Source organism: Heliconius melpomene, chromosome 21 (assembly GCF_056956725.1).
Source record: "Heliconius melpomene rosina isolate 202511_hmr_F chromosome 21, ASM5695672v1, whole genome shotgun sequence".
NCBI lineage: Eukaryota > Metazoa > Arthropoda > Insecta > Lepidoptera > Nymphalidae > Heliconius > Heliconius melpomene.
Window position 1 is genome coordinate 2,874,484 of NC_140409.1, and position 25,733 is coordinate 2,900,216.

The 25,733-nt window shown below is 34.9% G+C and overlaps 2 protein-coding genes across 4 annotated transcripts; one reads left to right on the plus strand and one right to left on the minus strand.

Moving 5' to 3' along the window:
- Window positions 1–37: 37 nt before the first annotated feature.
- On the minus strand, window positions 38–24,659 carry LOC146526848 (CUB and sushi domain-containing protein 3). Of its 3 annotated transcripts, XM_085206776.1 has the most exons (12): window positions 24,479–24,659; window positions 16,673–16,861; window positions 10,760–10,972; window positions 9,131–9,563; window positions 7,461–7,669; window positions 7,134–7,310; window positions 5,740–5,919; window positions 5,213–5,392; window positions 4,030–4,391; window positions 3,566–3,756; window positions 2,784–2,946; window positions 2,209–2,348 (listed from the first exon to the last, which is right to left on the minus strand). In XM_085206776.1, exons 1-11 carry the CDS (start codon window positions 24,519–24,521, stop codon window positions 2,787–2,789), a joined length of 2,337 nt encoding a protein of 778 aa, XP_085062902.1. In that variant the 5' UTR covers window positions 24,522–24,659; the 3' UTR covers window positions 2,209–2,348; window positions 2,784–2,786. The 3 variants fall into 3 exon arrangements, with proteins under 3 accessions (XP_085062901.1, XP_085062900.1, XP_085062902.1); XM_085206775.1 differs by lacking the exon at window positions 2,784–2,946 and having other exon boundaries at window positions 38–2,345; XM_085206774.1 differs by lacking the exon at window positions 2,784–2,946 and having other exon boundaries at window positions 38–2,348; window positions 24,479–24,658.
- On the plus strand, window positions 17,220–18,221 carry LOC146526849 (uncharacterized). The gene is made up of 2 exons (XM_085206778.1): window positions 17,220–17,537; window positions 17,944–18,221. Exons 1-2 carry the CDS (start codon window positions 17,259–17,261, stop codon window positions 18,166–18,168), a joined length of 504 nt encoding a protein of 167 aa, XP_085062904.1. The 5' UTR covers window positions 17,220–17,258; the 3' UTR covers window positions 18,169–18,221.
- Window positions 24,660–25,733: the final 1,074 nt, after the last annotated feature.

A 25,733-nucleotide genomic window follows, 5' to 3' on the forward strand; every position in this document is an offset into this window, starting at 1 on the left:
TTTTAATTGTCACCATTACCTTTAATTTAAACTGCAATTAATTTATCACAAAACTTTATTTCGGTTACATGAATAAATACCTCACATGCGCACATTGGTATAAGTCAATATTTCATAACACTAAATGTAACAAAAACAACAAATCTTTTATGAATTAATTATGATAATATGAATGATTGTCACATTTTGTAATTGCTTATTTTTGTTTTGTTTATTTAGCTTCACGCTGTATCCTGTAGATATAAGGGTGAGCAGAGGGAACCTGGGAAACTAGTGTTAAGACACTCCGTTCCCATTGAGACTCCCGTTCCTCACTTTCAGCTGAATTCTGAAGGCTTGCTTGTTGAGTGGTAGAAGTCAAAGCCGCACTTGCCTCGTTACCAGAGCAAGGAAATGGAAACATATATTTCATCTCCTCGAGTGGGAAGCGAACCCGCAACCTTGCGTTTACAGTTGCACGCTTGTGCCTTTGCGCCACAACTGACCTGGTAATTGCTTATGATTGTTATATAATATTAAAAATTGAAAATCAAACTTCATCGATTTCTTTATTGCCTGTTCAATGGCACATATACAAAGTTGTAACAAACTTAGCTTTAGTTCGAAAAATATTGTACTCACTAACATTATAAAAACATTGTAAGTAATCAATATGGGAATATTTTGTACCTTTCAGAAGTTAAAATTATTATTACTTTTTGTTTTAATAAACACATTATGATGATGTTAAACATTAACACTAAGTTACAAACAAATTGATTTTTGTTAAGTGAATAAATGAGAAGAGCAATAAGATGATAGTATATTAGTCGTCTATAAGAAAGTTAGAACGCTAGTCAATGATTAACTTCAATCTAGTCTTAAAAACTTATATTTACATATCATATTGAACTTTGCCTCTGCAAATATACTTATGTTACATGTAAACAATTACCTATACCAAAAAAAAAAAATAAGAAAAGATCAAGGTAATCATAGCAAAAGCAAGAAAGATTGGTTTATATTTGCTTAGAAAAATATTTGAGAAAATATTTAATATATATTTAGATATAGAACCTTAACATATATTTACTATTTAATAACTAATATCATTCCTTCAGTTTTAAGTCATCTAACTTATCACTTAAGACTTGTTTTATAAATTTCTGTATAGCTTGTCTGGTTTCTCTATATATTAATTAAATTGCAATTCAGATGGTCTCATCAAGGCATTGATAAAATATTTTGTGGCTGTCCTTAAGTATAGTTATTATACCAATAACTTATAAAAGTCGAAAGTAAGTCGGCAAGTAGGCAGAAATTTATATAACAAGAAACGATAACGTTGGTCCGGTGCTTAAACAATTATTATTTATTAAATATTTCTAAAAAGCAAACTTATCAATATCTACATTTATTTATATTAAAAAGCTTATTTGCAAGAAGGAATCTTTTAGCCTAAAAAGTGCAAATTTCACGATACGATGATATCCTTACATAAAGTTGAGCAAATAATTACCATAAAGTATCATCTTTAGTTTGTACGCTAAAATAATATCAATAATAATTTATTAATCTATAAATTATTTCCTAATCAATAAATAATACTTATCATCATCAGAATTCTTTCACTGGTAAATTACCACTCTCCTATGTATAATAAAATAGAAAACAGAACCAGATCTACGCCCAATATTAATAATGTATCTCCTATCTCCAGTTAACGTCTATCTCGTACTGTCCGACATATCTATCCAATCACTAACCTGCATGCCTACCTCCATCTCTGTCTATTTCAATCTATGGTAGCAATTTTTGGATTAGGATTGGTTATTAACATTGGGCGCTAGTAGTCCATTTCTGATATCTGATAAGTAAACATATTTGGATTATCTAGATTTACTACATTCAGTCCAGGCGGCTCTGTACTCGTCAAAACGTATTTTGTAAAGAGAAATGTGAAATCAGGATCGATGTAATATATGTATGTATGGTAAACAGTATAAGTGTGTTAATATCTAGGTTTGTGGTTGTGGTGCGTTTGGGCGCGGTGCGGAGGCTGCCAGTCGGGGCGGCGCGCGTCGCGGTGGTGGTGGTGGTGGTGATGGCGGCGCGGCGCGGGGTAAACGTCGGACACCACCAGCTCCGAGCCATCCTTGGGGGCCTCCCTGGCCTCTCGCTCGTGCCGCCGATGCCCCGCGTGCCCCGCGTGCTTTCCGCCTGTGGCTTCGTGCAGCTCCTCCCACGCCTGCCGGTAGTACCGGTTGAGCCCACTCCGCGACTCCGATGACGAGGAGTCCAGCGACGCCACGGTGTTGCAGTCGGGAGACACGTGGTGCCTGTATCGCTTGCCGTCGTTATGTTTCCTGCTAACATTTTTATTTCTTCTTATTGTTTATGTAATGGATTCGTAAAAAATATAAATAAGCAAATTTATAAACGTATTAAGATTTGTAATTTGTAATATTTACAGTATTTTATTAGCGAATGAACCACAACGAAGATGGAATAAAATATTTTGTGATTCAAAACCATGACGTGTAGATACTTTGGCGTTGTGCTATTGTGTGCTCCTCTGTACGTACAACGAACAATTAGTCTTAATTAATTGAAATACTAATTGTAAAGCGTGCTATTATTATTTATATGTGACGACTTCAGCCATTCTTAAAGTACAAAGGAAGCCGTGCCATTTCGAAACAAAAAACTGTTTCAGGTGCATCGTGGTTCGTGCGATGCGGACTGACCGCGGCCATCGTGTCAACCGCGTGCTGACCGTGCTGTACCTTAAAATATAAACGCACTGGCTATAAGGGGTTGGAGAAATGGCCCGCGCGGTGAGTGAGGCGGTGCGCGCGCGCGAACTCTCGCCTGCCCACCTGCTGGTCCGGGAAGGGCAGTGCCAGCAACGTGTACCAGCGTGAGGGCAGTTCACGGACCGGCGCCTTCTCACGCTTGCGGTCCCCACTAATGGTTATTAGCAACGTTTACTACTTTTGTTAAGCTTTGCTAGTTAACTCTATGTGCCATTTGAATTCGTTAGTGTGAGTATGTGACTGTAGCTTTGAGTCATTTTGTGATTTTCAGTTTTTTATATTTCTAATTGTAAGTAACCTATAGGTTCATATCAATGATTACTGCAAACATAAGTACATATATTAAGCGACGCAAGATCAAAAATTAAATTCTAAGCATTTATATTTTAAGGTACTATCATACCTTCTGGCTGGGAATATTTATGATAAGTAAGCACGCCTAAATCTTATTAGGTACTTGTTTGTATTTTCTTAATAGAAACGCTGACATGTTTCGACGGTCTCTAGGCAGAGTATCGAAAGTGAAAAATTGCAAATTTCTTTAATTGTTGTTTCGAACTACTAATTAGGGTAGTTTTCGTACCCATACATAACTGAAATTGACATTTAAAAAAAACTTTACACCACACTTCTTAGTAGTTGAAAAGAGAGACAAAAACATTTGATTTGATTTTCACTTTACTTAACTTTCACGATACTTTATCTAGGAGCCATCGGTTTATTTGTGCTAGTTTGTTTTAATAAATATAAGTGAAAAGTGTTATGTTTACCTTCTAACTAAAATGACGATAGTAGTAATGATGGCGATGAGGAACACCAGAGCCCCGAAGGCGGCTAAGGCGACCACGGCACCGATGTTGAGGCGGGCGCCGAGTGTCTCCCGTCGGTCGCCGTCCACTGGCTGGGGGACGTTCACGCGGGGAGTCTGCTCTGCTCGTATATTGTTGCCGCTACCGAACACCTGCCATAATGACATCTTTGAGATGAAATATTAAGTATATAAGAGTAAAGTGAAAATATAAATTTTTCATTTCCTCGAGTAGGAATCAAACCCACTATCTGTGGCGTTTACAGCCGCATCTCCGCCACGCCTGGCTTCAAAAATATACTTTTAAGCACAGGATAATCACAATTTGCAATAACAATATTAGATACATGTCTATTCTTTAAAGCATATTTCTTTTATACTTGGATTAAAAATATTTTGTTATTATTTAATAGATTAATAATTCACCTGATTTTCTCTTGGGTGGCTCGCGACAATGATGTGAGGGACGTGACTCGTTGGCGAGTCTTGAGAGTCTGAAGGTGTGACCTTTCTTGGTGGAGGTTTCTCGTAAACTTTAGTAGTAGATCTTTCAGTTGTTGTAATTCTAGGACGAGGTCGTCTGGTTATTTCTGAAGTTACGAATGGATTTGGTGAGGAAAGCGGCCGTTGAGTCCTGGGCCTCGTAGGCAAAACTAGTCTGGGAGTAGTTAGTACGGGGGCAGGTGACGGCGTGGTCGGCACTTGTGTAGTTGTAGGAGGTGGGGTGGTGGTCGTAGTAGTCGTGGTCGTCGTCGTCGTGGTGGTGGTGCTGGTCGGACGCTCTTCAGCTGTTAATAAAATAGCATTTACCTAATTAATAGGTACATTTCTAGTGGAGAATAGTGATTTTTTTACATTTTAATATTTAACCGGTGATTATCAGTTAATTAAATAACTCGATTTTCTGTTTAACGACACTAGTGGTGAAAATTTTCTTACAATAAAAATCTGGTGAAAATACAGTGGTGGATTATAATCATACTTTAAGTAAGAACTTACTGCCGCTACTTCCACAGGGGAATTAAATTTGCAGCATTAAGTAAGTGTGGTTCAACACACACAAGGGCGTGACTGTAACGTGACGGTTGTGGCTTCAATCCCCACTCAGGGGAATCAACTATTATTTATTAATATATTCATTTCTTCGCTTTAGCACCAAAGCAAAAAGCCCGCTGTTGAGTTCCGCCACTTAATACGCAATGACTCGAAATATTCGGCGGAAAGTGGGAAAGTGGAGGGTCTTAACAGTAGGCTCTTTCTGCCTACCCATTAGTTTGTTTAAACAAATGTTTATTTATTACTAGTGGCTTCGCCTGCGTTAACTACGTTATTATTAATTTCTGTCTCCATGAGTACCTATGTCCTATAAGTGACGTCCATGCAAAATTTGAGACTCCTAGCATTTGTAGTAACAAAGTTTCATACAAACTTTCAACCCCAAAAACAACCCCTTAGAGGTCGAATATTACAAATTCCCGTCTTAGCGAGCACCTATAAGTAAATCCTATGCAAAATCTGAGATTCCTAGCACATGTAGTTTCTGAGATTTCGTGATGAGTGAGTGACCTTTCGATTTTATATATATAGATTAATAAGTATAATATCTTACGGTAGCAATGAGGAGCCACAGCGTCCCATAGACCTGAAGCAAGACATTTTATTCTATTTGCGCCTTGAATTTCAAATCCTTTGGAACACGTGTACTCTGCTACGGCTCCGAAGACTGATGCATCATCAGTGATGGTCACGCGTCCGTTCTGGATCTGAGGTGGATCTTCGCACTGGATTACTGGTAATTAAGCAAGAAAACATTAACATTTTATAGCAACTAATGATATATACTGTTTTAAATAGTATTGGCCAGGCGTGGCGCAGGGGCAAAAAGTGTGACTGTAAAATCGACTGGTGGGTTCAATCTCCACTCGGAGAAATAAAATATTTATTTACATTTTCATCTCTTCGTTCTGGTGTCGAGGCAAAACGCTACGATGAGTTTCTCCAAAAACTTAACTAAAAGTGGATATTTATAAAAGTACCGTTATTTTTATTAGGTACACTTAAACAATACAAATACATTTTGATCATAATAAATATTACACAAATGTAAATAAATACAAAGTAATCTAGCTAACTCACCATCACACCTTGGTGGTGGCCCATTCCAGCGCTCGTCGATATCACACACGAGACGGGAGCGACCTGCCATTTCGTAACCAGACTCGCAGGCGTATTGGACGTGAGACAGATATGATACAGAACCATTTAGAAGCTCATAACCTCCGTGGGGTATTTCAGCAGGGAAACCGCATTCAATTCCTGATGATAGGATATAACATAACTGTAATGTACTGTGACACACGCTTTTTTAGGGTTCCGTACCTACTTCGAAAGGTTAAAACGGAACTCTTATATGATCGCTTTATGGTTCGTCTCTCAAAAGCATTTATTTAGAGCTTCGTGGTCAAATGACAAAAAACGGAATCATCACAGTTTTGTGGTGTACATAATATGTGTACCTGCCTGTCTGTTCGTATGTCACAGTCACTCTATTCTAAACTATTAAGACTAAACAATAGAAACTTGGTAGTATTATGCTGTGAACGTCTTTACGACTTATGCGTAAATAAAAAAAATACAAATCAAGAAAAAAATAAAAGAAAAAATGGAAAGCAATAAATCTAAATCTTTAAATTTATTATACGTGCAACTGTCTAATACTTATACAGTGTTTTTGTCATCACCACTATAAAAAAAAAGATTTTTATTTCAATCACAACACTAAAGGTATAAAATGAAAGCACAGTTTTACCTACACTATAAAAGCCTAATACAATTAAAACAAAAGAGATTTTGCTAAAAATGAAAAAGTTATTTTTTTTTTCAAACAAAATAATTAATAAAATTATCGGTGTATAATAAAACGCCATTTGTTAAGAATGACACACACATACAGTAACCTATTAAAGCGACAACATCGCACACGAGGCGTGTGATTCACGAAATCGAATCGTAGGTAATGGCGGTGAAGTTGAACGTTGTTTAGGCTTATTACAGAAAATATATAATTGCGTAAAATAGAACGAAAGATATCCCTTTCTCGTTTTTTGGTAATTTTTAGTTATATTTTTGTAATAACAGGTGTTCACGTTATTGGTATCTATTCGTAACTGCGTCAAATGTAATACAATATAGAGAAAAATAGAAGAAATGAAAAAAAATCCTACGTTTAAACTGTTGACGAATTTTGATTATTTTTTTAGGTACGGGTTTGAAATATTTGACCCTATATGCTGATGCTTCCAGCCTGTATAAGTACCCCCTAAAATAAGTACCCAAGTGAAAATTCAGCAGTTTTGTCATTTATTCAGCATTTTTGCCACATAGTCGTTCGAAAGACTTCAAAAGTTAAAAAAGTTAAGTTCGAAAGACTGCAGACCCTGGCAATAGCCGGGATCAATGCCAGGAAGAAGTCGTTCGAAAGACTTCAAATAAATTATTAAAATTAGAATAAAGTATGTTAAAATGCTTACTTTTACAGACAGGTGGGAATTCATCGTAAAATCCAGTATCTAAGCATGTCCTCACAGTGGGGCCCACGAGCAGGTGCCCTTCATCACAAGAATATTCCACTGTAGCTCCAACCTCAAAGCTCTCTGTAGTCATCGTGGAATTTGGTGGCTGTTCAGGTCTCCCGCAAGCTTTGGGTTCTAAAAATATATGTAAATAATTAAAACAAATAAAAAATAATAAACAATTTTATAATCTATACTTATTATTATAATATTTTTAAAATCTAGCGCAATCGCATTGCAAAAATAAAAAAGAAATCGCTCGGCATAAACGTAAAAGGAACTTACGGTGTTGACAGATATAGTTCAGCCTCGACTGGCACTCAGTGTCCGCCCACAGCCAGCCCTTGCTGCCGTCGAACCTGGCGCAGCCCTCGCCACCGCCCGGCGCGTTCCAGAAGGAGACTGTCACGTCGTTACCGTTCACCCACTTCCAGCTGTTTGGATCTTGTGGGTCGCGGACCGCCCCCATCCAGTACTGACTGCTGCTGTCGCTCCTAGCGATCAGATTTTCGATGTAAATAATAAAATAAATATAATTATTATTGCATTTGCATGTTATGTTTACACATTTTAGCTATATTTATTACACAAAATAAATATAATCTAAATCCATTGTTCTGTAAAATCAATTTGTCATCATAATCAGAAAAATATAAATCAACACTAACTTCTAAGTACACAAAATTTGTATTCTTAGAAGGTAAGTATTTGCAATGCATACCTTGCATGCAATCAATGCAAAACAATACAATAAATAAAACAGCGAAGCATAAACAATTAAATGCGCAATTTGATATCATATTCACATTAAACTGTTACCTTTTAAATTTTTATACACCTCATTGTGAAACATTCTAATATATAACGATTAACCGAGAACCACTTAATCATTAGACGAGTCTATTTTTCTATAATATTTAACATATTTTTTGTATATAAATGTTTATATGTATATAGATTTATTTATAGATACAACTACAAATTTATATATAAAAAACACAGGAGGGTAGACAGAGCCTCTCTGAGAGACTGTTCCCCACTTTCTGCCGAATTCTGGAGGCTGTTGAGTGGCAGAACTCAACGCCGCGCTTTGTCTCGACACCAGAGCGAAGAAATGAATATAAACGTAAATAAATATTTCACTTCCTCGAGTGGGGATCGAACCCACAACCGTCGAGTTACACTCACAACCTTGTGCCGCTGCGCCACGATGACCTCAATTTTTTATATGTACTCGTATATCTATAACTCTAAATTGATATGAACGACTGTTCACAGAATTAGTAGGACGGGATTCCGTTGCTCCGTTGCAGCACGGTGTCCAATCACGCTAACGGATAAAACGTAACAGTCAAATGGAAGACGAGACCAGAAATTGAGTCGAATCAACTCGCTCTGCTTCGCATAGCGGATCTGTAATGGATCATTCAACTAATAAGAACTTGTGTGCTGATTTTTTTCCCAGTAACTGTACCAATACGTAATATATTATGTTATAGTAAACAGTCTATGCTGTATATAAAAATAATATTACTGAGATTTCTTATTAAATTATATAATAGTTTTCTTTTATTTCAAAATAACAATGTTTCCAGTTTTCAAACATTATATAAAGTGACTATTTTACAATATTCTTGTCGGGCTATCAATCAATGTCACGAAGATTGAGACAATATTCGCAGAGTAACGTAATACACATACATATTCCATATAAATTTAACATCAAATTCGCATTAACACAGCAACCTGTAATAACATTTCTATTTTAACATCATCGAATCGTGGAATTGTGTATTGTATACACGAAATGATCATATCGCAACATAAGTCGATATAACGTAAAGATATATGCCACCATAAGGTTGCACAAATGAAGCAAAAAAACTTCTCTGTAAAAACATAAACAAAATTACGCGCAGCTTAGCTTACAGTTTTTAATATTATATCTGACTCACCGATGTCTCCGCCAAAGTTCCCAGCTGATAAACCCTTGAAGAGCTGGATTGCTCTCGTCCACCAACGTGCCGCCCCTCGAGCGACAGAATGCGAGTGAGTCTCTAAAGTTCGCTGGCTGGCGATCGTAGAAAATATAACATTTTCCATTATAGGTAGCCGTGCTGCCCGGGGGTTGGTCCCGAAACTGTGGACACCTTTCTATAGGCAGCGCCTGATCCGTATACACGAACGCTTCACAAATGGAAAGTTGGCTAGGAGTAGACGCTTCCAAGTGAACGCTGACGAAAGCTCCTGGCATCGGCGGATTGCAAGGCAGGAAAAGAGGTTGTCCTTCTTCGAGGAAACCCGTGAATCGATTGCAAATGGGATTTGTTCCAAGATCCGGGCGATTGTTGCCAACTCTTACTACAATCACCGCTGGCTTATTTACACCTGAAATTATGTGTGTGTTTTAGTAAAAAAATATATAGATATAGCTCTTATATTGAGCGTCTTAACGTTCTATGACTGAATGTAAGGCTAATTGTAAAAATAAAAAAAAAAACATTTTTTAGTCTGTAACTGAACGTTTCTCAATCTAAAGGACAACAGGCAAAAATTGTTATATTACATATTTTCACAATTTTATAGGTATATTTAAGCAACGTTTACATGGCTGTTGGCTGATGGCTTTCTTTGCGTCCTGCATTTGTTTTGATGTCTCATAACTTTCACTAGAAGGTAATCATTTGCAGTCACTGAGGCATGTCCGCAAGCGGTTCATAATACAATATTATTAAAATAATAAGAAATGTAAATACCCCTTTACTTAAATAAAATTGTCGTGGAAAGCTGTAGCGTGTAGCTCTTACCGCATTTCCATTTGATAGTTTCGTTTCACCAGTTACGCAGCTTACGTAGCCCTACTTTAAGCACCCCGAACGTGCCTTCATATAGAAACAATATTCTAAGAATTGAACAAGTGGCAGTGTGTGACTATAACGCGACTGTTGTGGATTTGTTAGTCACTTAATGAATTATTATTTATTATTATTTTAATTTCTTTGCTCTGTCACCAAGGCAAAAGCCCAGCATTGAATTCCCCTCAACTCTTAATACTAGTATTGTATGTATAAACAATAACAATGCGTTATTTCATTTCAATTGGAAAATGGTCAATGCGTGGAGAGTATTATTTTAATTAGTAAATTAACGTTCGCGAGTGAGTTCGAGCTCCACCGAGCATGTGGGTCGAGGAAGACAGACGGCTGTTGGCGCACTCTGGGCAACGCTAAGAAACACATGAAGCATCATGTTTACTAAGCCGTTACTAATACAATGGATTTGTTTGAAAATTGCTAAAAACTTGGATATATAATAATTGAATTCTATCAATATGAACGTATATTAGATTATGGAAGTGGAGTGCATTCTCTTCAAGAACAGATGTTTTTTTTAATAGTTAATTTTAGAATCTTTATAGTTGTATGATAACTATTGATTCTATATATTATACCTACATATTAAAAATGTGTTCGAATAATGGAGAAACTGACCAAAAATTAATTTGCAGAGTTATTTGTCACTTTTAAAATAATCTTGTTACATCTTGTATTTAAGAAACAAATAATAATTGTCTATGCACTTACCGCAACAAGGTTTCCCAAAGTCCAGTCTTACAAGCTGAACCATGTAAGGTTCCAGAAGGTTGACGTACCACCAGGGTACCCTCTCAGACTTGGTGAGCGTACACGTCTCTGCGTTGAAAGCGACAGCGGTGCTGCCGTCGAGTGCCCTCTGAGGCACTCCACCGTCCTCCGTGGATATTTGCATGGGAGCTTTACCGGCAGCCACGTTCAGCACTATAATAAATGATAAATTTTAACAATGGAGCACAAACGTATTTCTGTAAACGGCGATAGGTTGTGGGTTCGCTTCCCTCTTGAGGAATTTAAATCTTTAATATTTTCATTTCTCCCCTCTAACCTTGAGTTGCGCCACCTCAACAATGCTTACAAAATTCGGCGGAAAGTGGGGGGTGGAGTGTCTTAAGTCTCTTAATACTAGGCTCCCTCTATCTACGCTCCTGTATGGGGAATACAGCGTCAAGCTGAAAAAAAATAATAAAGAACTTTAATATTATATTGCTTTTAGAAGTTTATAATTTATATTTCTGTTATTTCGTTCAGTTAAATCAGTGAATATTATCTAAATTAAATTCATCAGGTCGTTATAATTAGTCATAAAGTCTCTTCTACCTTTTTATCGTAAGAACAGTATGGAGAAGACCTAGCGTTTAAGCAACAATTTGTTAAAAATACAGACTGTGAACATCGCACTCTTCTGATAATTGAACCCGCTATTTATTAGTTATTGTTAGCAGCAAAACCGTTATGTTAATTATCTTACCTCTAATCAGGTATATCAAAGATAAAATTTCCAAAAAAGTGTGATAAATCTTTAAAAAATACCATTAGATAACGTTATAATGACACTGGATTAGTGTTATCAAATATAGTTCCGACTACGCCACAATAACCATAAGCACCATCAACTTCAGTGTATTTTAGATAATCTCTTTTAATTTAATATTAAAAATAACGTGTTCTCAAAATTCTCAATTGACTGAGTAATTTTGTTGACGAATTAACACAATAAGAAGATATGTGACATCATTTTCTCTTTGCTTTTGTATCATAGCTATATAATTCAGGTGGCGCCTTTATTTCCCACCCAATGTATATATTTTATGAATATAGAAAAAAAGCGGGAGTCGAATCCACAAACATAGCTTTTACTCTTTCAAATTTGATAAGCAAAATTCATTTCCGGTTCCCCATACCACAAGTTCCCAATTCTCATAACGATTCACGTCTCAGTGAAACAGATCCGTAGTGGATGTCACATGTGTCACGCTCTACATGTCGGTCTCTAGTCGGTGTGTCACGCGTCTACTTACGAGCCGTCGCGGTCGCTCGCACGCTTCTCGGTTATATTATTAGATATATCGACACCTGCACCTGCAAGCATTGACAGGTGACACTAGTGTCTAGTGTCTAGTGTCACGACGCCGGACCGTTATTCAAGTGTATCGATACAAGTTAATAATCGGAATGAGGCTGAAACACTATATGTGGACCTAGTTTTTATATGTTTGTCACGCGTTTTGAATTTCGCTGTATATCTTGGTTTCGATTTAGTAGCAAGTGATTCCGTTCTCCATTTCCCGTGTAAATTAGAATACACTACCAACACGTGCCTAGATATGTTAACTTTAAAGGTCAAAATATAAAAAAAAAAATTAAATTTAGCATAAAGCGCATCAAACATAACATTTCCTAATGCATTTCCTTTTTACTTAATTTATGTTTATTCTGGAAATCTTCTTAGTAATCAGATTTTGATCTAATGGTTAACACGTTTACCAGAATAACTTGTAAGTTATAAAATTTATTTAATAAGTATCCATAACTAGTTCTTTCCGAGCACGCCGCCGCCGGTCGCCGCTGCTCGCGAGTGCCGTTACTCCGCTGACCGTGACATCTACATTTGCATTAAATTATCGACATATCGCATAATGATTCTATGTATGCCACATGTGAAAATATCGGGCCAGAATTATCGCGTTAATTCTTTAAATTATAAAGAAAATTGATTTGTCTACAGCTTCACGTTTCCCACACAGTGTTAAGCGAACGTAATGTTAAGACACTCTGTTCCCCATTTTGCGCCGAATTCTGGAGGCATTGCGTGTTAAGTAGCGGAACTCAACGCCGCGCTTTTCCTCGACACCAGAGTGAAGAAATTTCATTTCCTTGAGTGGGTATCGATCCTGCAACCAGTCTCGTTGACTGTCACATATTTGTGTCCTGTCTTGGGCCACGACTGGCCTCAAACTGTCCTCTGGTGTTAGCAATTCTTAACTATTAAAAATTATCTTATTAATAGAATCTGTTATTCTATGATTTAATCTTTTCTAATTGTGAGCCCCATTATATATATATATTACATATATTAGCCATAAACATTGCGATTAGCCCAAAAGTCCAAGCAGCCAAACCTTCGTTATATTATAAAGCCTGGAAGTTTCCCCGCGCCTACACCCAACACTGGTAAGTATTATCAGGATTGGATGGTGGTGGTTCCTTTGGTAGTATTTTATCCACCTCATTTAGGTATAACAATTATTACTCACATCCAAATTTAATATTTTCTGTTGACAAAAGTTTGTCTCTTTTCAACTCCCGCTCCACTAACCTGCTAGAGCATATGTGTCATAGATGCCATTTTTTCGTAAAACTAACAGAAATATGGTATCGATGGATTATTGAGCTTAGAATTTTAAATGAACTCAATGCTAATACATTTTTATCTATCACATTTAATTTTGTTATAAAAGTCTACATTTTAAATTCCAATTATAAATTCCAATTTCTACCAATGTTATTAGTTTATAATAAATGGAAGAAATATTAAAAAATGATAAATTAGCAAATATTATAACGGTGACAAGAAGTATGCCAGTGATTAACGGTGACAGGGCACGCCACCTGAGATGCGTCATTGACTACACATACGCATGCTGATTTCTTAAAGTTCATGCGAGGTCAACGATAGTATCACATAGTAGGTAATAACATATTATTATTATGTTCACATAAATACAATATATATTGATTTACTAACTTTCTTTTCTTGTTAATTATATTTTCATAAAATATCGTATATCCGAGTAATTATTTAATATTTAAAAATTTGTATTATTTATTTCTAGTTAATCTGTCATAGATTAAAAAAGTAAAAATATTTTAGGCGATTAACTTACAAATGATATTCAGTTTAATTTAATTTACTTTTAATTTAATTTCATTTTTTTTTTAATTTTTAGTTTTGTCTGTATCAAATCATTTAAAAATCGATTTAAATAAAAGAAAATCTAATTCTTATTTTAATCGTTTTTCAATTCTAAAAAGCGTTACGAATACATTACGTAAGTCGGGCGTATTTAAAAAATAATACACTTATCTTATATTCAGTCACGCCACTATAAAGTGTAGAAAGTGTCAAATCAAATCTATATTTAAAACGTGCCATAAATCATTACAATATAATAAATAACACATTGAAAGTCTTATTTCAATTAAATAGAAATCAATCAAATAATTAATAAATAATAAATATTTTATACTTATATAGTTTTTACGAATTCTAAGAAAATAAATAATCTAACACTAGTAACTTTCTCTCCTCGTCCAATACATGTAAACATGGCTATCGGGAGGTAAGATCTCAGAATGGAAAAGTGCGGGCAACGACACTATAAGACGAAACCAGTTTATATATAGGTCAAATGTCATACGTGCGGCCGCGAGCTTCTACACCTGTTCAAAGCAAAAACTTACACCTGGCTTAACATTGTAGTTTTGCGTATGTTTAATTTGTGATTTTATTATTAAATACTTTTAGGAGTTATATTATTATTATTATTATTTTATGTATCTGTCAAGCATGTGAATAATACTCTCTACAACCTATAACCCGTCAAAAGCGGAATACAGAAAAAATTAAAATATTCAGTTTTTATAACTTATCCAATTATATTATACTAACGGACGCACGCAGCTTCGCTTGCTTATTTATGGGTGAATTCTAATAGGCCACGAAACATGTGTTCAATTAAATATTTTTATGAGAGACAAAATTTTAAATTTTATAATAATCGGTGGTGTTTTAAAGATTTTATACACAAATTTTCAACCCCTTATTTGCACCCTTAGGGGGAGAATTCTAGAAAACGATGAAACACGTGTTCAATTAAATACTTTTAAAAATCTAAATTTCAAATTTTATAAAAATCGGTGCCGATTTAGTTCTTTTTCGATACAAACTTTCAACACCTATTTCACCCCTTTAGGATTAAAATTTTTCAAAATCCCTTCTTAGCGATGTCCAGATTACAAAAGTAAATATCTGCCCAAATTTCACGTTTCTACGTCGCTTCTACGTCGAGCGTCTTACCTCAGTCAGTGAGGACAAGTCCTTTTATATATATAGATTATTATTAACATTTTTGTCGTTATAAAAAACGTCACTATACTTAAAACATGAGCTCTTTGGTTTTTTCCGTACCTAAGGCATGATGACCTAGCATCAGGCAAAGATATTTAATCAAGGAAAACTATAACAGTCCCTAGTTAATTTAGTTCGATGAAATTTTTTATTCCCATATTATTTGCGGTGGCCAAGAACGATTGTCCTAAAATTTAAAATATATTAATTATTTTCAAGAAATTGTTAATAACAATTCATTAATCGTGGATTCCGTGCTAATATGTGAGTGTGGCAAAAATCATCTAAATTATGACAGCCAGCCAGCCGGATGTATTTCGACTAACCTCATCCAAATTAATAAATAAATGTTATAATTACACTATTATTTTTAAATTATTGAATTATGATAAACATTAAACATTGTTATTTTACTCGTATAAAACTTATTACATATAAAAAGATTACACATTAAAATATTTAACATATTGATTGAAAATTGTGAAGTAAATTAAAATGATAGATATAAAGAAACAAATGAACGGTGACTTGTGAGTAGTGAACGCCATAAGCACGGCATCAGCCACAAAGGGCACAACCACGGCGCGGCAGAACAACTTTCCGAGCGGAGAGAGCCGTGGGAGTGATCTACAATGAACCTTCCGCTTTTTCGACTCCATTCACGACTCATGTGAAGTGATTTCTCGAAGAAAGTAAAAGTGGGTCAGCAGAAGCGGCGTCTTCGTGCGGAAACCGTGGAGCTAACACGATAACGTTATGGCGCTTCTCGTAATACTCCCGTAATGACTGATAAATCGACTATTTTGCATTACATTTTTTTTTCTTTAATAAAAATGTACTTGTTTATATATGTTTCAATAATATTTCTGTTAATTAACCGTACTAGAGCCTGATCAATTTCTAACAAATAATATGTTTAATACAGCAAAGGAAAATACGACACTATTAAGTGCAATGTGAATTATAGTGTTGTAGTATGCAATATAACTTCAAATAAGAAGAAACCGCAAAAAGCGGGTGCCTGATCATCTGGCGAACTGACAGTTCGAGTTTATTTTCTAAGTTTATTATATGAAGCTTATCGTTAAAATTCTATTTTCACAAGTACATGTCAAATTTCAAATATAAATAGGTATTTTAAAATGAGAAATGAGAATTGAAAAATAATGATTGAAAAAATGAGAATTGAGAGGAGGAGGAGAGGGGGAGAAAGAGGCACAAGGGTGTGACTGTAACGCGACGGTTGTGGGTTCGATCGCCACTCGAGAAAGTGAAATATATATTTACTTTTATATTTCCATTTCTTCGCTCTCGTGTCGAGGCAAACTCGCGGCGTTGAGTTCTGCTACTCAACACGCAATGCTTCCATAATTCTGCAGAAAGTGGGGAACGGAGTGTCTTAACACTAGATTCCCTCTGCCTACCCTGCTGTGTGCGGGATACAGCGTGAAGCTGATTTGATTTTTCATTTTATTTCTGAAATGTTTTCTTACCACAAAAAGGTATGCCATCGGGCGTCCACTTTCCATTGCTTTCACATATTCTTCTAGAAGGGCCGAGGAGCTCAAACCCTCGCTCACACGCATATGTGGCGACTGTTCCTTCTGAGAGGCTTTCGTCTGTGAAGGTGACACGTGAGTGTGCTGGAGCTCCGGGAAAGCGGCACAACGTCGCTGCACATACTGAAAAAATACACGTATTAGTACTAAGTATAGGCTGCAATAACTACAATTATTATTGCAAATATCTTTATAATGTTTGCAAGTCTTAATTTACAATAAACTTACATGCGCAAGATAAATATATAATTATTCTATTACATATATCATATTGTCAAACTTGCAGAATCTCACATACTTGATTTACTATTTGACTTATTTTATTTAGCCTACGCATGCTTCTTTGATTAATTATATTAAAACTTTGACAATATATTTTGACATTTACAGCTTTAGGAAAGAACATATTACACATATTCATTTATCTGTCAAATGAGCTATATGTTTGTTTTGATGTCAGAATTTTTTATAAGCGACGCGTTTTCCAAATATTATAATGACACAGTTCTAAAATTAATCTATGGATAGTGGAATAATGAATACTAGCATAAAATATGGTTATGCACAATTCTTCGACCAAAGTAAGACGAGTGATGACAGATCCCGTGCACCGCTTCTAACTCTTCGACTGATAACTTTAATAATCATTGTTGCCTTGATGACGTTGCACGTCAGGTCGATGCGGGTGTTCCGCTGGGAGCACTCTGTGACCGGGGGGTTGCTGGTCACTTATATTATATCGATGCTTGGGTTGGCCTTGTGTGCGGGCGCCAATCATTGTGGTGGGCTAGCTTTGCAGGTACGTTCAAGATATTATTTATAGCCATCAGCTATATGGGAAAGAGTGACGCCACGTAAGGAATATAGTTTTTAAATAAAGTAGGCACTTGTGAAGATGTAAAGGCTGTAACATTAGGTTTTTGTATCGCGAAATATATGAGATGCCGTTAAAATAAGAAATGTATACCTACATAGGTTATAATGTAAAACATAAATTTTAAGAATAGACCAGATTTCAATGTTAAAACTTCTTTATATATTTACGTTTGTTTGATTTTGATTAGCGATTTGTTGATATTCAGTCTAAATTTCTGGAAGCGCTCACAGAATTATATCAAAGAAAGACAAACCTTTTTCTTATATTATATAAAAATATAGAATAAGGAACATTTAATTCATAATCTTAATCAATTTTATTTGCACAGAGTTACATAACGGGTACGGGTGCGGCTCTGATGGCATTGAATGCAGCAGTAATATGGCAGAGATGGAGACAAGCTGGCGAACTCACACGCGTGGTGGCCGAGCTGCTGGCCACGCTCGGGGTGAGGCTCAGGCGGCAGGTTATCACCAAAGTAATCCTCAGTGCGGCCGCGGCTGTAGCCTTACTGACCGACCTTATCGCAGCAACGTTCTTGTTGGCGAAGTAAACAGGGAATGGTGGCTTGCCTCAACTGATTGTGTTCTAGTATAGGTTTGAGTTACAATAGATTGTCATTTTTATTTATGTTTTCCTTAATTTGGATGTTTTCGATTTTGTAATAAAAAAATTATAAATAAACAAAAGACTCGACTGCATAAAACTAACAAAATAAACGAACACGCGCAATAGTTCACTAGGATTGACAGTCGGGATATTTTCTTCAAGCAATTACTCATTAAAATTTTACAAGTTTTTCGTCTTCTACTAGAGGAACTGACAAAATGTTTTTAGGCGGACTCTAAAAATTGAAAGATAATGACGTAAATCTTCAAATGACTAAATAAACCTCTGTTTATTGACTTCAACCAGGACGAGCTTGCCTAACGTCGACACACTCATACGAGGAGAAATGTCTATCTCCAGTACCGTTCCAAAATAAGCAAGAGGAAAGTCGTGATTCAAGCATGGTATGACGAATTTTTAACGCGTCATCGGCGTTTGAGTTTCCGTGAAACAACCAATTTGAAATGTTTCATGATTAAAACTAATCCGTGAAAAGCGGGCGAAAGCGCGAACAAAGTAATAAGCCGGCCAGACATTTTTGTTTTACATTTCTGTTTACGCACAAGGATTTTTATTGCACAAATAGTCATCTAATTGCTTTTTTTCAGTACTGTCTAAAATTAAATGGTTTACTTTTATATATCTAAAGAAAAAACATTAGTGAAGTTAACCAACTTTGTAGTAGCCTAAGAATATAGAAGAAATCCAGCCAGGCCATGGGGCAAATGTCAGTGAAAGTTTGTACGGTACGGTACGTAGATGACTCTGCAACCTGGATAAGGTATTTATGGTCGAGGAAAACAAATGGACACGTATAACCTATAGCACCATTCTGTTCTATTATTTATAAGACAAATAAGATTAATTAAATACGAAAATAAATGTTTTCACTGAAATTGTAAATTTTATAAAAAACATATGAATGTCAACGGTAGTAAGTGATACATAAATAACATTGACACATAAATAACATCATAATAACTGCACTTAGTCGCAGCGGTTTGCGTCGCAACAAACAGACGGCGATTACTTAGACTAAGAAAGCGTGGTGACCCGCCATCGGTCGGCCCTCGTTTTGCGGGAATAACACCAGCAAATTAAATTTTACATTTTTTTTAGCTTCACGCCATAGCACGCATACAGCAGAGTAGCTAATCGTTGCTAGTGTTAACACACTCGTAGTCCTTATATCGTAGTTCCTGCTTTTAAGCTTATATATAAGTATGTACTACAAGTTACGATATGTAATATTATATACACTTTAAAATAGTCCACTGATACCAAGTTCCTTAGCAAATGTGCAAACATTATCTTAAAGTAGAACACCAGCTTTGTTTACTTTCTAAATATATTATGGACTCATATTGTTTAGTTATAGTTAAATTCGTTATAATCTACCTAATTTATAAATTTAACTTATGTATATTGAAAGATCCTACCGATAATATATAATAAGAAAATAACTTATGGTCTAAAAATATGTGTTTCTATATTATTGTCTTCCTTTTATTACTATTTTTACTTTGAAATATTATGTTCGTTTACCTATTAACATCGAGTTAAGCTTTACGTTTAGAAAAGTTAGTTTATAGCAGAGACTTTAAGCCCGCATTATCTTATAACCCCGGGAGTTGCGGAATTAGGAAATGGTCCTGGGTTCTTGCAGAAAGAAAAGACTGTATCTTGCCCCCTGGTTTGATTGGTTTGAGACTTCAAAGTTTTAGGTAGGCTTAAAAATAGTGTTTATAGAAGCCCTTCTCGAGACGTAACTATTTGGCAAGACATGTCTGCCTTACTGCGTAAGTAAGCTATCTAAATCTAATCTTCCCACGAAGAATCTGGGGCTCTTAGTAATTTACGCAAAAACTATGAAATAACAGTTCTCAAAGCCGATAAACCTAATGCGATGGTTATATTTGACACTATCATATCAAAAACTATCTACAAAAATGTTATTTTTCACAATCCAGCTCGCACATACATAAAAGTGAGTGTTCTATTTGCTTAGTCCAATAAATAAGTAAAGAAAATACGTTACAAAACAACAACTTGTATGTTATATTTTTTGTTTTAATTTATACAGTATTAGAACTGATGGCCACAAGACGTTGCATGGCGTCAATTATTCCTTAAATTTGAATATACTTACTAATATATAACTAAAATGTAACGCGAAATTCCTCAGTCGAGAGTCGAGTAGCGGGCTCGACCACATTCTTGTACCGTTACGTCCTCCAATACGCAGTTACAGCCCATCGGGACAGATCCGCTTTAAATGCTACTATATATCTATGAGATTTGCATCTGGCCATAGCCGCTAGCTATATATATAGCTTCTCTCTTAGTAATCTTTATATATAAAATCGAAAGGTCACTCACTCATCACGAAATCTCAGGAACTACATGTGCTAGGCATCTCAAATTTTGCATAGGAGTTATTTATAGGACGTAGGTGCTCGCTAAGACGGGAATTTGTAGTATTCGACTTCTAAGGGGTTGTTTTTGGGGTTGAAAGTTTGTATGAAACTTCGTTACTACAAATGCTAGGAGTCTCAAATTTTGCATAGACGTCACTAGGACGTAGCCATGGAGACAGAAATTAATAATAACATAGTTCACGCGGGTGAAACTGCGAGCGGGCCGCTAGTAATATATATATATAATAAAATATATATTTACAAGTATTTTTTTTATCGCTGTATTCATGCATGCAGCAGGGTAGGCAGAAGGAACCTAGTGTTAAAACACTCCGTTCTCCATTTTCCGTCGAATTCTGAAGGCATTGCGTGTTGAGTAGCGGAACTCAATGACGCGGTATATATAGAAGTGCGAATAAATTAAAATATAAATTTATATTTATTATATTTACTGACATCACTTACTATATAAAATATATAGGTACTACAAAAATATCTTAATAATATTTGTCAAACTACAATTTTTTCTACGAAGTGTTTGGTTCCATAGGAAGTGTTTAGGATTTCTATATGACTAATCCTTCCATTAATGGTGTTATTTCACAATTACTTTATATAAGGTTTAACAGGAAAAAAGAAAGAGAACTTAAAAATTATCTACGCCAGGTAAGTTCATTATTAATAAAATTAGATTTACTTATGCTTCAAAGTGTTTTTTGTACATTGATATTTAATGAACATTTTATCGTCTTTAAATCAAAATCATGTAATTAAAGTCATATTAACAAAACGATCGCCTAGGAACTGTTTCATCACACACACACATGCATATATACATTGTACATGAGTGTGTAAATAGCAAAGGTCATTTACGCACACTTGCTAATTTCTAAGGGAAGTTGCCACAGTTTTATAATCAGGTCATTGAAAGACTTTTATTGTATTGATAGCATCTAAAGTGTTGCACCATCGCTCGTTCTTAGTGAGTTAAGTGCCCTTAGAGATAACCATAATATTTACACGTCACTCTTCATACAAGTCTTGAGTAGAATTTCGTGGTATAGCTTCACGCTGTATCCCGCACATAGTAGGGAAGTCAGAAGCCAGGAATCTAGTGTTAAGACACTCCACAATTTCATTTACCCGGGTGGGAATCGAATCCACAACCGTTGGGTTTACAATCGCTCCCTTGTACACCGGCGCCACGATGGCCTCTCAACAGCCGACGAATTTATATAGAATAAATTATCTTATAAAAATTCTGGTAACTGTCTACAATTTTAATAAGCCTTACGTGCTGAAACGTGCGTACAAACAGACAGATGAAAAAAAGAGACTTGGATCGATTATTATTAATCTAATATATAAAGAATAATATAATTATATCTTATATCTCCGTGCAATGGGGTATATTCTGCTATATATAGAAGCCAATAAATATAGAACATTTGTACATATCTAGTTATATCTACTTAGTTGACGTTCAAAAAATGAAGTTATAATTTTTTATTTTGATTTTTACATTTTTTACTTTGTTCTCAGTAGCATACAGCAATGACGTGTTAAAGAGAAGAAATGGTTGTTTTTGTGGCTGAATTGTTTTGCCCAATGTGGATAATTTGAGAAGTAAAAGTTAAATACGTCCCGGTGCACGCGGTGAAAGTGCGTCTTAATTTGACGCGGGTGCTAATTATGTGAGTTTATTCATTATTTTAAAGCAATAAATAAACTTTGATATATCTATTTATTATCTTGACACTTCCTTCGGACATGTCCTCTTTTCATTTTTTTCGCAGCATTACAATAAAAATTATTATCACCATTTCTATTTTAATAATACTCGCTATGTTAAATAGTTTAAAATGTAATAATAATAAAATGCAAGAAACGTAACTCGTAACTCGTGAAAGTGTTATAATATATGGACAAGACACACAGAGACCTCCATGAAAAGTACAATGATAAGCCAAATGATTTCTTTGACGGCATTTTGACCCCTGCTTTCGTGTCGGAATGCAACCTCATAATGTTACTTTCACTAAATGAGATTTTTATTTTCGAGTGCTGCGCTACTACTACTAGCTCATTTTCAAATATAAGCACTTATATCGCTTTGTTTTCGTATTATTTGTATATTTTTATTTTATATGACAAAATATATATGTATAATATTTCTAAACCTAAAGATAGATCAACGGCTTATAAAATAAATACAAATTATTCAATTATAATAGACACAAACTTATAGGACACAAATATGTTAATATACATATTTAATACATTTTATATAGTTTTATCGTTTAATATATTTGTAATTTTTCGATGGCTACGATTATTGAACTGAAAATCGTATTTTTTTAACAAAATAAAATAATTCCAATTAAGATATGTACTTAAATATATAAACATGATATTGGTGAAAAAACTAAGCACTGACCATCAATGACAATTGAATTCTATTTTCGTATTTATTACTTACAAGTGTTCCTTTAAATAGTAATTTATAATTGACTAGTAGCTGCCCGCAACTGGGTTTTGCCTTGCATTGTTACTGCCATTATACCACCCGTTATGATTTAGACTTGCAGCAAATGGCAGGCAAAGAGTGCCTAGTGTCAAGACACTCGGTTCTCCGTTTTTAACGAAAATTCCTGAATTGATACAGGACATTCATGACATAAGTCAAACGCTGTAGGTACCTACTACTATGACACGACGGCCTAAATTTTCAATGAGTTTTACTTGTCAACTTTGAACAACTTTTGCTAACTTGACATTTTATTAATTCGTCATATATTTCAGATTTTAAATTTCTACATATGAATGGAAAATGCCTAATACGTTGAATGTATTTCACTAAGGCAGCATTTTATTATTTCTTATAGTTTTTTGATTGCTACAGATCATCGATTTTAATACGTCAAAGGATTCTGCTCATCACGGTGAACCACCATCACGTGGTGGATCGTGTTTATGGTTCTACATCAGATGTAGAAGTCATCAAAATCAAATATAGCTTAGATCTTGTCCATCTAGTATATTTTAGATATCTCGTACAGTACATTTGAAATTCTCTAGTTTTATTTTTCATTATTAGACATCTAAAAAATAGTATTAGTTGTTGAATACTATTTTCTACTGCAAAAACAATAAATAGAAGTTAGTTTTGTTTTTATGTTTACACAACACAAAAATATGTATATATATTGAGAAGAAGTTACGATAAGTTTAAACTTTGTTTAAGCTTATACTTGACACAGGATTGCGATTCACAAAGTTCCGGATGTTGTCCCCCACATGTGTGGACATAAAAATGAAGGGGACTTAAAGCTTCCGTTACATGATAAAACGACAGGTGGTCAAGTAATATTTGGATCAGTAATTAAGTAATATAATAAAAGATATAATAATGATATAAAATATTCATGGTGTCTTCCTAATATATTTATACAACAAATAGTTCACACAAAAAAAGTGGTACAGTACAGTAAAGTAGATTATAGTATACACTTTATAGAAAAAATCATGTTTTTCCATACAAATGTTAATTTAATATGTACACTTATGTTTGTATAATATTTATGGTAGACTAAAAAACTATTAGTTGCACTTTCGTCTTTTAAATTGTGCGTTTAAATTAAAATGTGTTTAATTAAATATGTCTGTATATTAAAATATTGTTAAAGAAACAGTACAATAATTTACTAAAGTGAAAACGATATAATATTAACGATTCGACAGAAGATCGGCCAGAAAGTGGTCCATCTTCAACAGCGTCTAGCTCTCTAAATCTCACCCACTTAACGGAAACACTGATTGATAAATGGAAAAACAAACCTTGGATAGAAGCGAGGATAACACTTAAATATAAGACATCCATTTTAAAGTTCACAATGTATAGTACATTGATTATATTACACTCACGACGGTATTTGTCTGCGGAGCGCGGTCATGGCGCGTACAAGTGGCAGGGCCGCGCGCGGTGTACTGGCCTGGCCTGGCACTGGCTGACTGCTGGCGGTAGTGCCGGTGCGACAACAGGTGCGGGGACTTCCAATAGTGGAAGTGCGGTTGCTTAGCAGGTTAGTGGGTATCGCTATCGTTGATGCTGTTTGCATTATAATTCAACACACTACTTATGTTCTAGAATTGCTTTTATTCGTTTTATAAAATTTCATATGTACACCCAAAATATCAGGAAATAAAACATATCTATATTAAACATATAATATACACGACACTTCATACATATTTAGGCTTAGTTCATATTATTAAGAGTGTGCGCGTTGATGTCTTTTAAAAGAGGCACTCTTATATTCAATCGACATATTGTTTTAATTTTGTGTAACACATTTATTTCTGTGCCACTGGTCTCTAAAAGTAGTTTACAAGAGACGTGGGAGAGAGAGAGAAGAGAAGTGGGTTCAATTCCCACTCGAGTAAGTGAAATATTTAATATTATCATTTTGTCGCTCTGGTAACGAGACAATGCCTTCAGAATTCGGCGGAAAGTGGAGAAGTGTCTTAAAGGGAAGGTCTCGTCTGCCTACCCTGCTATGTGCGGGATACTGCGTGAAGCTAAAAAAATATTACATAGTTTATTGTAGTCAGTTAGAGTCTAGTGAATGATCGCTCTGTTTTTCTCACCTGCTTCTTCCAAAACAGAAATTTCGTATTTTAATTGACGCAACCTTATAATCCTTAAAGAAAAACTCCAGAAAAACTTAAACAGAATAATATTTTACGAAGTTAGCGATGATGACGAAAACACAAATAGTATATGAACGAATACAAAACACTATAAAAGAAAATTTTGTACAATAATAAAACAAAAAATTTTTTTACTATTTATATATATTATATTATATATAACATATATTGTTATTCAGAAAATAAAAGCTTATAATAACTGTGCTTGATATCAAATCAAGAGAGAGGAAAAAATATAAAATAACATTATTTAATATACAGGTTGTAACCCGATCGACGGAACTACGGTTGTCTGTTGTCTGACGACCTCACTACCTATCCGTTTTACCCCCATTGTAACTTGTATTTTGTTAAAATATACATAAAAATTCTGTTAAAATAT